Raw genomic sequence first — 13,068 nt, forward strand, 5'->3', positions numbered from 1 at the left:
GAAAGTGATAACTCAAGAGACTCTCTCTATGAAGAACATGGTGCTACTTTGAAGCACAAGTGTGGTAAAAGGATAGTAACATTGCCCCTTCTCTCTTTGTCTCTCATTTTTTATTTTCTCTTCTCTCTTTTTTATTTTTTTGGTGGGCTTCTTTGGCCTCCTTTTTTTATTTGGGTTTCTTTGGCCTCTTTTTTAAAGTCCGGAGTCTCATCCCGACTTGTGGGGGAATCATAGTCTCCATCATCCTTTCCTCACTGGGGCAATGCTCTAATAATGATGATCATCACACTTTTATTTACTTACAACTCAATATTACAACTCGATATCTAAAATAAATATATGACTCTATATGAATGCCTCCGGCGGTGTACCGGGATGTGCAATGATCTAGCATAGCAAAGACATCAAAAAACGGACAAGCCATGAAAACATAATGCTAGCTGTCTTACGATCATGCAAAGCAGTATGAAAATGAATGCTCAAGTCATGTATATGATGATGAAGGAAGTTGCGTGGCAATATATCTCAAAATGGCTATGGAAATGCCATGATAGGTAGGTATGGTGGCTGTTTTGAGGAAGATATAAGGAGGCTTATGTGTGATAGAGCGTATCATATCACGGGGTTTGGATGCACCGGCGAAGTTTGCACCAACTCTCGAGGTGAGAAAGGGCAATGCACGGTACCGAAGAGGCTAGCAATGATGGAAGGGTGAGAGTGCGTATAATCCATGGACTCACATTAGTCATAAAGAACTCATATACTTATTGCAAAAGTTTATTAGCCCTTGAATTAAAGTACTACTACGCATGACCCTAGGGGGATAGATTGGTAGGAAAAGACCATCGCTCGTCCCCGACCGCCACTCATAAGGAAGACAATCAAAGAAAGACCCGATGCTTCAAATTTGTCACACAAGGTTACCATACATGCATGCTACAGGACTTGCAAACCTCAACACAAGTATTTCTCAATTTCACAATTACTCAACTAGCACGACTCTAATATCACCACCTTTATGTCGCAAAACTATGGCAAGGAATCAAACATATCATATTCAGTGATCTACAAGTTTTATGTAGGATTTTATGACTAACCATGTGAATGACCAATTCCTGTCATCTCTCTAAATGGATATAAGTGAAGCAAGAGAGTTTAATTCTTTCTACAAAATATATGCCCATGCTCTAACAAATATAAGTGAAGCAAAAGAGCATTCTACAAATGGCGGTTTTCTGTGTGAAGAGAAACATGCAATCCAAACTTCAAATAATATAAGTGAAGCACATGAAGCATTCTATAAAGCCATACTCAAAAGATTTAAGTGAAGTGAAATGAGCATTCTATAAATCAACCAAGGACTATCTCATACCAGCATGGTGCATAAAAGAAAAGTGAAAACTAAATGCAAAAGACGCTCCAAGACTTGCACATATCACATGAATGAAACGAATCCGAAAACATACCGATACTTGTTGAAGAAAGAGGGGATGCCTTCCGGGGCATCCCCAAGCTTAGACGCTTGAGTCTCCTTGAATATTTACTTTGGGTTCCTTGGGCATCCCCAAGCTTGAGCTCTTGCCTCTCCTCCTTTTCCTCATATCGAGACCTCCTCGATCTTCGAACACTTCATCCACACAAAACTTCAACAGAAAACTCGGTAAGATCCGTTAATATAATAAAGCAAATCACTACTCTAAGTACTGTTGCAAACCAATTCATATTTTGTTTTTGCATTGTGTATACTGTAATATATAACTTTTCCATGGCTTAATTCACTGATAGAAATTGATAGTTGCATCAAAACAAGCAAACTGTGCATCAAAAACAGAATCTGTCTTAAACAGGACAGTCTGTACTAATCTAAACATTCACCATACTTCTAGTACCCCAAAATTATGCCAAAATTAGAACAAATAAACAATTTGTATAGCAAGACAATTCAAAAGAATCAGAGCCGTTTGATATTCCAGTAAAAAATTTAAAATCACGCACTACAGCCACAGTTTTTGTCCTGCACCGCACAAACCAACAAGCATTGTAAACATCCTAAAGGAAAACCTTGGCACATTATTTTTATAATACAATGGAATTGTACAATGGGATAGTTATTTTTGATGAAAATTTTCTGTAATTAAGATTCACAAATTTTCTGTGAGCATGAACAAAGTTTAAGGAGCTCTCCCACTTCAACAATGCTTGTCTTTCTCACTTTCACTTTCCTTTTTGAAAAGTTTTGGGTTCCCCCTTTTTTTTTGTTTCTAGACTATATAAAAGCACTCAACAGAAATAAATGACTCTCTAAAACTTCCAGGTTGTCTCACTGGCAGCGCTTTCTTTAAAGCCATTAAGCTAGGCATATAGTGCTCAAGTAATGGATCCACCCGGATCCCAAGGTATATCAAAGCCAATTTTAATTAACAATGATTTGTAATTTAGTAGTGAGCACAAAGTAACATATATCATGCAACAACGAAGTCTAACTCTCTTCCTATGCATCGTCATGTCATAAAAGAACAATTCATGCACACTAAGTAAATGTCAATGCATAGTATAAGCCGTTTCTTGCAATTTTATCATATTGGAAACATAGAGAGGTGGAGATATAGTTCCTCTCTCATAATAATTGCAAGTAGGAGCAGCAAGCACATGCATACTATATCTATAAAAATCATCATGTGGAGTAGTAAAACGCAACCCATCAATATAGTCCTTAATAAGGGCAAACTTCTGTGATATAGTGTAGTAGGGAGAATTCAAAAATATAATAGGACTATCATGTGTGGGTGCAATAGCAACAATTTCATGTTTAACATAAGGAACTATAGCAAGTTCATCTCCATAAGCATAATTCATATTGGCATCTTGGCCACAAGCATAGCAAGCATCATCAAAAAGGGATATTTCAAGACAATCAACGGGATCATAGCAATCATCATAGCAATCATCCTTCGGTAAGCATGAAGGGAAATTAAACAATGTATGACTTGAAGAGTTACTCTCATTAAAAGGTGGGCACAGGTAGCTAATCCGCTCTTCGTCCTTTTGTTCTTCGCTCTCCTCATCATATTTTTCATCCAATGACCTCACAGTTTCTTCAATTTCTTCTTCCGTAGACTCCTGCAAAATATTAGTCTCTTCTTGGACAATGGAGACTTTCTCAATAAATGCATCAATATCGGAATTGTATTCATAATTCTCATAACAATATTTAAGTATAGCAAAATTTTCAGGTCTATAAACTGAATCATCAAAATCTTCAAACTCTTTAAACAAAGATTCAATTTCATAAGAACCCATAAAAGCAACGAATTCTTCTATTTGTTCCACATCATAGTAATCATATATACCATTAGCATAAGAAGCCAAGGTTTTATCATCATTAAATTTGCTTGAAAAGGGAAGGTGTGGAGCCTTCATCCTAGAGCAACAAGTATAATCATATCTCAAGCATAGTTCCCGAGCATACCAATGCAACATATGAATTTGATCCCATAATAGTTTCCCTTTTTGTGTCAAGCGATAGTCCCTAAAGTATTCACGTTGATCCAACGTGTCTCCCATAACATAAATGAATGGGGTTTTCTCAGGATTATCAAAGCAGTACATAATGTTTTTCACATAACTAGCATCTAGGGTTTTAGGAGGTTCCCCATCTCCATGAGTAGCAAGTACACCTAATTTTTTTTGGTATTTCATGTTCCATATCCATAACTAAAGATAAAGAACAATTTAAAACAACAAATAAAAATTACTTCGTGATAAAGCAAACAAGCACACACGAGAATATTCACCCCACGCTATGACTCCCCGGCAACGGTGCCAGAAAAAGGTCTTGATAACCCACAAGTGTAGGGGATTAGTTGTAGCCTCTTTCGATAAGTAAGAGTGTCGAATCCAACGAGGAGCTAAAGGTAGAAGAAATATTCCATCAAGTTCTGTTGACCACCGATACAACTCTACGCACGCTTAGCATTCACTTTACCTAAAACAAGTATGAAACTAGAAGGACTTTGTAGGTGTTGTTGGATAGGTTTGCAAGATAATAAAGAGCACGTAAATAAAAAGTAGGGGCTGTTTAGATTAAGACACAACTAAGTTAGTTTTAGTAGAGAGCTTTTTGTCACGAGAAAGTTATTTGTCCCTAGGCAATCGATAACTAGACCGGTAATCACTATTGCAATTTTATTTGAGGGAGAGGCATAAGCTAACATACTTTCTCTTCTTGGATCATATGCACTTATGATTGGAACTCTAGAAAGCATCCGCAACTACTAAATATCACTAAGGTAAAACCCAACCATAGCATTAACATATCAAGTCCCCTTTATCCCATACGCCACAACCCCCTTACTCGGGTTTATGCTTATGTCACTCAAGCAACCCACTATAAGCGAATCATGAACATATTGCAACACCCTACAGCGGGAATCCCTCACGCTTGTGCGACACGGAGGGCACAATAGGACATCACCAATAATAAAACATGCAACTCAAACCAATCACGATCATCAATTAACCCATAGGACAAAATGGATCTACTCAAACATCATAGGATAGCCATACATCATTGGGAAATAATATATAGCGTTGAGCACCATGTTTAAGTAGGGATTACAATGGGTAAAAGAGAGGTTACACCACTGCATAGAGGGGGGAAGAGTTGGTGATGAGGGCGGTGAAGTTGTTGGTGTAGATCGCGGTGATGATGATGGCCCCCGGAAGCGCTCCGGCGCCACCGGAAGCAAGGGGGAGAGAGCCCCCCTTCTTCTTTTTCTTCTTCCTTGACCTCCTCCCTAGATGGGAGAAGGGTTTCCCCTCTGGTCCTTGGCTCCCATGGCGTGGGAGGGGCGAGAGCCCCTCCGATATTGGATCTGTCTCTGTCTCTCTCTGTTTCTGCGCTCTCTGATTCTGCCCTTTCACCGTTTCTTATATATCCGGTGATCCGTAACTCCGATTGGGTTGAAACTTTCACCCAGATTTTTCTCCGAAAATTAGTTTTCTTGCGGCAAAAGAACAACGTCAACTGCCGGCCCACGAGGGTCAGGGGCGTGCCTGTCCCCCTGGGGCGCGCCCCTGCCCCGTGGTCCCCTTGGGCACCGTCTCGCGTTGGTTTTTCCTCCCAAAAATCATAAATATTCCAAAAATATTCTTCGTATGTTTTTATCCCGTTTGGACTCTGTTTGATATGGGGTTTGTGCGAAACATAAAACATGCAACAAACAGGAACTGGCACTGGGCACTGGATCAATATGTTAGTCCCAAAAATAATATAAAAAGTTGCCAAAAGTATATGAAAGTTGTATAATATTGGCATGGAACAATCAAAAAGTATAGATACGACAGAGACGTATCACATGTCATTCTCATCAAACATAGCATCCCCAAGCTTGTGGCTTGGCATATCATACGCATAATCACTCTCATCATTAATAGTAAGAATAACACCAATGGTACAACAATTGCTATCATCATAATTTCCCAAGTTGGTGCCAAAAAGATTTCCAAGATCATAAGAAGTATCATTATCTTCGCAATCATAATCATTACAACAAGCAATAGGCATAACAAAATCATCATCAATAGTGCTCTCGGACATTGTGCCATAAGACAAAGAAGCAATATCATCATCAAGTGCATCATCTTCCACAATTATTTTTGATTCATTTTCATGAGGCACAATAATAATAGGAGCAACATTATTTGGGAGACCTTTTTACCTCTATTCTTTCTTCTTGTCTTCTTCTTCACCACATCATGTGTGGGTTTAATTATTATTTTTGAGCTTCTTATTGATGAGATTGGTTGAATAGGGAGCTCCTCCTCGTCACCTATTTCATCATGAGAGACAATAGGAGGGAAAGTGGAAATCTTTACCTTTCATTAGTATTCATTTTATATTCTATTGGCTTTCCCATCTTTCTATAGTTGGCAATATAAGCATTCTCATTGCAATTTACCATGCAATATATATATATATATATATATATATATATATATATATATATATATATATATATATATTCTGCTAATATTAGCAGAATAACTATTCTGCACACCACTTCGGCACTGCACGCTGAATAGAAGCGCACTGCATCATTTTGACGACGAGCACTTCAACAGAGACTAGTGAACTTCGCGTCAAAAAAAATTGCATGCAGTGTTTTTCTGGTACTGTTTTCGCTCTAGTTTTTTAATCGTTTATCGGAATGAGGAGTATAATATACCGTTAAAAAGCTATGGATTAGACGCAACTTCGCCATGTTGAACACTTTTCGAGATTCCTTGCGGTTTAAGAGCAGTTTCAAAAACGGCGCGGTGGACGATGAGTGGCAGCGAGCATTTTTTCGCGATTTCTTCTAAACCGCTCGACAGAATGAAGCAAACGATACGCTGTTGGATACATATCATCGAGGCGCATTTTTTCCATATATAAATCTTTCTCTAATTCGTTACGGTTTAAGAGCAGTTGCAAATTTACTAAATCTCGGAATTCTGTTTTTTCAATTTTTTCCAAATTTTTGGTACTGTTTTCGCTCTAGTTTTTGAACCGTTTATTGAAACGAGGCGTGTAATACGTCGTTGGAAAGCTATGGACAAGGCGCAACTATCATATGTAGGAATGGTTTTGAGATTCCTTACAGTTTTAAGTTAATTTTGAAAATCGTGCGGCGGAGGACGAGTGATAGCGGCCTTTTTTTTGAAATTTTTACAAAACGGTTGTCGAAATGATCCAAATGATATGCCGTTGGAAAATATATGGACGAGACGCAACTTTTTCATGTAGAACATTCTCTCTAATTCTTTACTGTTTAAGAGGAATTTTGAATTTACCGAAATGCGGACACTGTTTTTCGCGACACCCAAATCGACATGCATACTTCATCCGACTAAAAACCGCACTGCATCGGACGAAAAATCGGACGAAAAACCGCTCTGCATCAGACGGGTAAGAGAACTGCATGATTTCTTTAATTCAAACATAATTTTTTTTAAGGACGAGAAAGTAGAGTGCACTTCACATCGGGTGTAAATGAACCACAACACTACCAAGAAATGAACCGCATTACTTTTTTTGCTTCCGTAACAATTTTTTGCACTTACGGGATGAACAACATCATACGGCCGACCGCACTGCTTCAAAATGAAAACCGCACTGCATCAGACAGGCAAGTGAACCCCGTAAGTTTTCTCTTTTTTCTAACTTTTTTACGCTTATTTGTGAACCTCATGGTCAAAGTTAGTGAACCGCGTGACCCAGACTAAAGAACTGCATTGTTTCGGTTGATGTAAGTGAATCACAGGGCAGAAACTAGTGGACTTCATCTAAAAAGAAATGAACTTCTTTCTGTGTTGATTTTTTATTGTTCTGCAAAGGGAACCACGGGAGTGCACTGCAAACGTACATACACCACATTGCAAGCATACAGAAAACAAGTGAAATGGCCACATGTGACAATACAAATTGTTTTTCTAAGAACACATGACCGATGGGGTGTACTGCAGACATACACACACCACATTGCAGGCATATACAAAAAGGAACTACATGCACATGATGCTTCCTTTTTCTCACATATACAAAAGTACAAGTGAACCGCATTGAAAAAGAAAGAATACTGCTTGTGGTTTTATTAACAGAAGTGAAGCACCAAATTCTTGTAAAAAACAAGAGCAAAACAGCAAACTTTTCCAGTTTTTTGGAATGAAACGGACTGAAGCACGAGGCCACCGAACTGCCTGGGAGTCGTCTGCAGTCTGCTGGCCCGTTGGTGGAGAAGTAGAGCACCTCCCTGTTGTAGCTGCTAGCCCGAGGAGCAGAGCCTCCCCATCACCGACGCGTGTAGTCACCGCCGAGGGTGGATTTTGTCAGCGGCGGGTGACAAAACACAGATCCGTCCCCTGGCATAGCTGTGGCAGGGGGATCCCAGCCATGGTCGTCGTGGCCTCCCTCGCCCTGCTCCCTGCACTAGAAAATGATTTTTTTTCAATGAATCACATAGTGAACTACAAGAAAGGAAGAGAGAATCGGAGGACTAATAGATGCTTTGTTGTTCGAAGAAGAATAGAAGGAAGAGGGCACCTTGATGGTAAACATCATCGCAAATCTCGTGTTCCATGCCTCGATGAGATCTGGTGGTTGGGCGCCCTGATCCGGTGTGTCCTAACCTCCACCGCCCCTCCTCACCAAGACGAGCATAGCGATCTCACCCCGGACGGGGCGGGAGTAGAATGGGCGGGGCGGGATGGGGTAGGAGGAAACCTCCAGGCGCACTACAGCATCGGGGCAACCGAACCCCGACGAGAAGCGGGGCGAACTGCACCCACGTGGGGCGCCGTCGAGGTAGGTGGTGGCGAGGTAGGGGCCGGAGGGCCCAGATCTGGCGCCGGAGCGGCGTAGGGAGGTGAGGACCCGCCGAACCAGAACGGTGTAGAGGAGTACCTCCGCCTCTGGCCATTTACGGAAGTGGAGGGGGAGGTGCTGCTTCCGCAACGGTGGCATCCAGGAGAGGAGGCGGGACGGGGAGCTGGTCCGGCCACGGCCGTGCGCGGGATGACGCCTTTGGAGGCGGATCCGACTGGATCCGGCACCAGGAGAGGTCGCGGTGGTGTCCACTTGGGTGAGGAAGGGTGGCGATGTAGGGAGTCCATGACCCCAGTTGGAACGGTGGTCGGGGGAGGCGGCGGTGACGCTAGAGATAGAGCTGGATCCGGCGGATCCTGGGATGGCCGAAACGGGGGAGGTAGGAAAGGTGGTGCTCGGGGCAGGGCGGCGCTCGGGTGGGGCGTTCGGGAGGGGGCCGCGGTTGCCGTCGGCAGTGTGCATCCGGCGCGTGGCAGAAAGTGGTTGCAGGAGGGCGCGCGGTGGTGGGGGCGGTGGTGGGTGGGTGGGGGTCATGGGGAGGGAGAAAGCACGACTAGGGGGTGTTTGACGTGGGTGGGTGGGGTGCTTTTTTTCTCCTTTGCGTTGCGGCTCGGTTGACTCGATCTAGGTGTTATCAGAATAAGCACCGGGTGTGCAGAATAAGGTCTTAAGGGGGTGTTATCATAATAGACCCACCCTATATATATATATATATATAAGATTAGTTTCAATGTCGTCCGTGAGAATGAATACTTCAAACCATCTATTTTTATGTGTCAATTTTTCACTCCCCAAAAATAAACAAAGTTCATTATAAATTTCTAGGGTGATCAAGTTATTGCAATATTTGGACATGATTCGATCATGAAAAAGCATGCATTGGAAATTAAGGTGACCAACTTTATTGCAAAGTTCACAAGTAATAGGATAAAGAGAACATAATTTTGTAGCAAATTCATTTATCACTTTGAGCAAAAGTTGGTTCTATCATGTTTATGCTTCTTACAAATCTATCTTCCCTATAAGGCACATCTTCACAAACTTTATGCACTCCACAAAAATTGACATGCTTATAAGAAACATTTTTTTATGACTAGTGCAATCATCATTAGTATTTTGGATATACAAAGAATTCACACTAACAACATTGCAATCATGCTCATCATTCGAAGACTTCTTGTCAAACATTTTATAGAATTCTTCTTCTATTAGTTGAGCACAATCCTTCCCATCAATTTTAGGGTGCCGGAACAGGGCCCAAATTGGCTTTCGTGGATACAGAGGTTTGTCACGGCGGAACTTCTGATCTAAGGTTATTTCTGATGGTTTCTTTATTTATAGGATTTTTTGGTGTCAGTTTCACGCGAAGATGGCCCTCAATGTGAGCACAACCCACCAGGCACGCCTGGGCCCCCTGGCGTGCCCTTGTGTCTTGTGCCCTGCTCCTTCACCTTCTGGTCCTTCCACGAAGCTTCAAGGGTCTCTTTTGTTCAAAAAAATCGTCAAAAAGTTTCGGCTCATTTGGAGAACTTTCATTTTTGCACAAAAAACAACACCATGGTAGTTCTGCTCAAAACAGCATCAGTCCAGGTTAGTTCCATGCAAATCATACCAAAACCATATACAATTATTGTAAACATGGCATGAATACTTCATAAATTATAGATACATTGGAGACATATCACCGACCCTGGGTTCGAGAACAATGTAGACATGACCGAGACACCTCTCCGGTCAATAAACAATAGCGAAACCTGGATGCCCATATTGGTTCCTACATATTCTACGAAGATGTTTATCGGTCGAATCATTATGACAACATACGCAATTCCCTTTGTCTGTTGGTATGTTACTTGCCTGAGACTCGATCGTCGGTATCTTCATACGTAGTTCAATCTCGTTACCAGGAAATCTCTTTACTCGTTCTGTAATACATCATCTTGCAACTAACTCCTTAGTCACTTTTCTTCGAAGCTTCTTGTGATGTGTATTACCGAGAGGACCCAGAGATACCTCTCCGATACTCGGAGTGACAAATACCAATCTCGATCCATGACAACCCAACAAACACCTTCGGGGATACCTGTAGAGCATCTTTATGATCACCCAGTTACGTTGTGACGTTTGATAGCACACAAGGTATTCCTCCGGTATTCGGGAGTTGCATGATCTCATGGTCGAAGGAACGTGTATTTGACATTCAAGAAAGCAGTAGCACTAAATTGAACGATCATATGCTAAGTTAATGGATGGGTCTGGTCCATCAAATCATTCTCCTAGTGATGTGATCCCGTTATCAAATGACAACACTTGTCCATGGTTAGGAAACATTAACCATCTTTTATCAACGAGCTAGTCTAGTAGAGGCTTACTAGGGACATGGTATTTGTTTATGTATTCACACATGTATTTAAGTTTCCGATCAATACAATTCTAGCATGTATAATAAACCTTTATCATGAATAAGGAAATATAAAATAACAACTTTATTATTGCCTCTAGGGCATATTTCCTTGAGTCTCCCACTTGCACTAGAGTCAATAATCTAGTTCACATTGCCATGTGATTAACACCCATAGTTCACATCGCTATGTGACTAACACCCAAAGAGTTTACTAGAGTCAATAATCTAGTTCACATCGCCACGTGATTAACACGCAAAGAGTACAAAGGTGTGATCATGTTTTTCTTGTGAGAGAGTGATAACCCACTAGTGTATGGGATCGCAATCATTTTCGAGGGTAGAGTATTCAACCCAAATTTATAGATTCGACATGAGGGGGGCCAAAGAATATTTGCAAGTATTAGCAGCTAAGTTGTCAATTCAACCACACCTGGAGATTAATTAACTGCAACAAAGTGACTAGTAGCAAAGTAGTATGACAGTTTTGGTATTGGTAGCAACAACAAGAAACGGTAACAGTGATAGCAGTGATTTTGTAGAAAGTGCAATAGTGACGATAGCAGTAGTAACTTAGCAGAAACAATATGTTGGAAAATAGTAGGCATTGGATCAGCGACTCGCTAGATGATATTCATCATGAGACGATCATAACCTAGGATAATACGGCAATAGCTCTAGTTCATAAATATAATGTAGCCATGTATTCTGTAAATAGTCATACGTGCTTATGGAAAGAACTTGTATGACATCTTTTGTCCTACCCTCCCGTGGCAGCGGGGTCCTATTGGAAACTAAGGGATACTAAGGCCTCATTTTAATAGAGAACCGGAACAAAGCATTAGCACACGGTGAATACATGAAGTCCTGAAACTACGGTCATCACCGGGAGTGGTCCCGACTATTGTCACTCTAGGGTTGCCGGATCATAATACGTAGTAGGTGACTATAACTTGCAAGATTAGATCTAGAACATGGATATAATGGTGAGAACATAAACAATTCAGATATGAAATCATGGCACCCGGGCCCAAAGTGACAAACATTAAGCATGGCAAAGTCATAGCATGTAGCGACTAGACCTCAAACGCTCAAGTCTCTGTGCATCAGTGTCATCCCTGGATCGGTAATGCTGACACACACAGTACTCGAGGATTTATAACAGAGTTTCAATCACACACTTATTACATCGAGTCCTCATAAAGAGTATGATTACATAAATAAATAATGGCTGAAGGCCATCTAAACTAGATAACAGCGGAAGGCTTCAAAGATAAATGAGTCCATCAACTCCAACGACATAGCTGAGTGCAAAACAACGACCTATCGCACCTTAATCATCGTCTGAAAAGTATGCAACATAATATGTTGCAGCCTGAAATGGGTCAACACATGGAATATGCTGGCATAGTTACACAATAAAGCAATGATGATGCAAGAACTATATCTACATGCAACATTTGGCTGGTGGAGGCTGTAAGTTCATGGTTTTGCATAAAGCTAGTTTTTCCCCACAACAAAGGAATAAATTTATTTAACTACTTCCATGTTGCCCATTATTTGAGAAGGTAACCCCAACTCAAATCCCAATTAAAAGTATCATCATTAACCCAACATCATATTTAATGAAAGTAACATGTTGAGATCACATCAATAGATTCAAGTACTAGATACTCAGATGTCCAGAACCGAGGACACGACTAACCATGATTAGTTTATACACTCTATAGAGGTTTGCGCACTTTTCCCCACAGGACTCGACCGCATCCATGCACTACAAAAAAAGACACATCCGTGACATTTTGGGCCGAACGAATTTTTTTCCTGTCATACATATGACACTTCTGTGACGATAATTGTGACAAAACCTGGTATCGTCATAGATGTGGTGGGCTCCTACTTCTATGACAAAAAATCATGACAGAAAATGGGCTTTTTGTCTTGGGTGGGCAGAGATGCAACTGCATGACATTCTTTGGACCGTCCATGATGGAAAAACCCATGGTAGAAGCGAGGGCGAGGAAAATTTCGGGGAGTTCCCGGTTACAGTGGGAGGTCAGGGGCCGAGCGCTGCGAGTTTCTCTCATACACGTACGCACGTGTGTGTGAGGCGTTGGCTCTAACTGAACTCGAGCGAGGCGTTGGGCTCTAACTGAACCCGAGCAATTGCACTGCAGGCTACGCGTTACTGAACCTGAGCGATCGATCGATGGATGTTAACTGAACCCGATCGAGCGATTCCTTCGCTACTGCTGCTAACTGAAGTCGATCGATGCTGCCTCTGGGATGAACAGTGAGCGTT

General features: G+C 41.4%; 1 protein-coding gene across 2 annotated transcripts; it reads right to left on the reverse strand.

Annotated features, from left to right (window-relative positions):
• Positions 1-7,447: 7,447 nt before the first annotated feature.
• On the reverse strand, positions 7,448-8,850 carry LOC119281871. 2 transcript variants are annotated; one of them, XM_037562282.1, is made up of 2 exons: positions 8,084-8,850; positions 7,448-7,964 (listed from the first exon to the last, which is right to left on the reverse strand). In XM_037562282.1, exon 1 carries the CDS (start codon positions 8,825-8,827, stop codon positions 8,165-8,167), a length of 663 nt encoding a protein of 220 aa, XP_037418179.1. In that variant the 5' UTR covers positions 8,828-8,850; the 3' UTR covers positions 7,448-7,964; positions 8,084-8,164. The 2 variants fall into 2 exon arrangements, with proteins under 2 accessions (XP_037418179.1, XP_037418178.1); XM_037562281.1 differs by having other exon boundaries at positions 7,448-7,969.
• Positions 8,851-13,068: the final 4,218 nt, after the last annotated feature.

The sequence above is a fragment of the Triticum dicoccoides genome, chromosome 3B (assembly GCF_002162155.2).
Source record: "Triticum dicoccoides isolate Atlit2015 ecotype Zavitan chromosome 3B, WEW_v2.0, whole genome shotgun sequence".
Classification (NCBI taxonomy): domain Eukaryota; kingdom Viridiplantae; phylum Streptophyta; class Magnoliopsida; order Poales; family Poaceae; genus Triticum; species Triticum dicoccoides.

Coding starts and splice junctions, on each gene's coding strand:
- LOC119281871 (XM_037562282.1), bottom strand. CDS start 8,827: ATGCACACTGCCGACGGCAACCGCGGCCCCCTCCCGAACGCCCCACCC.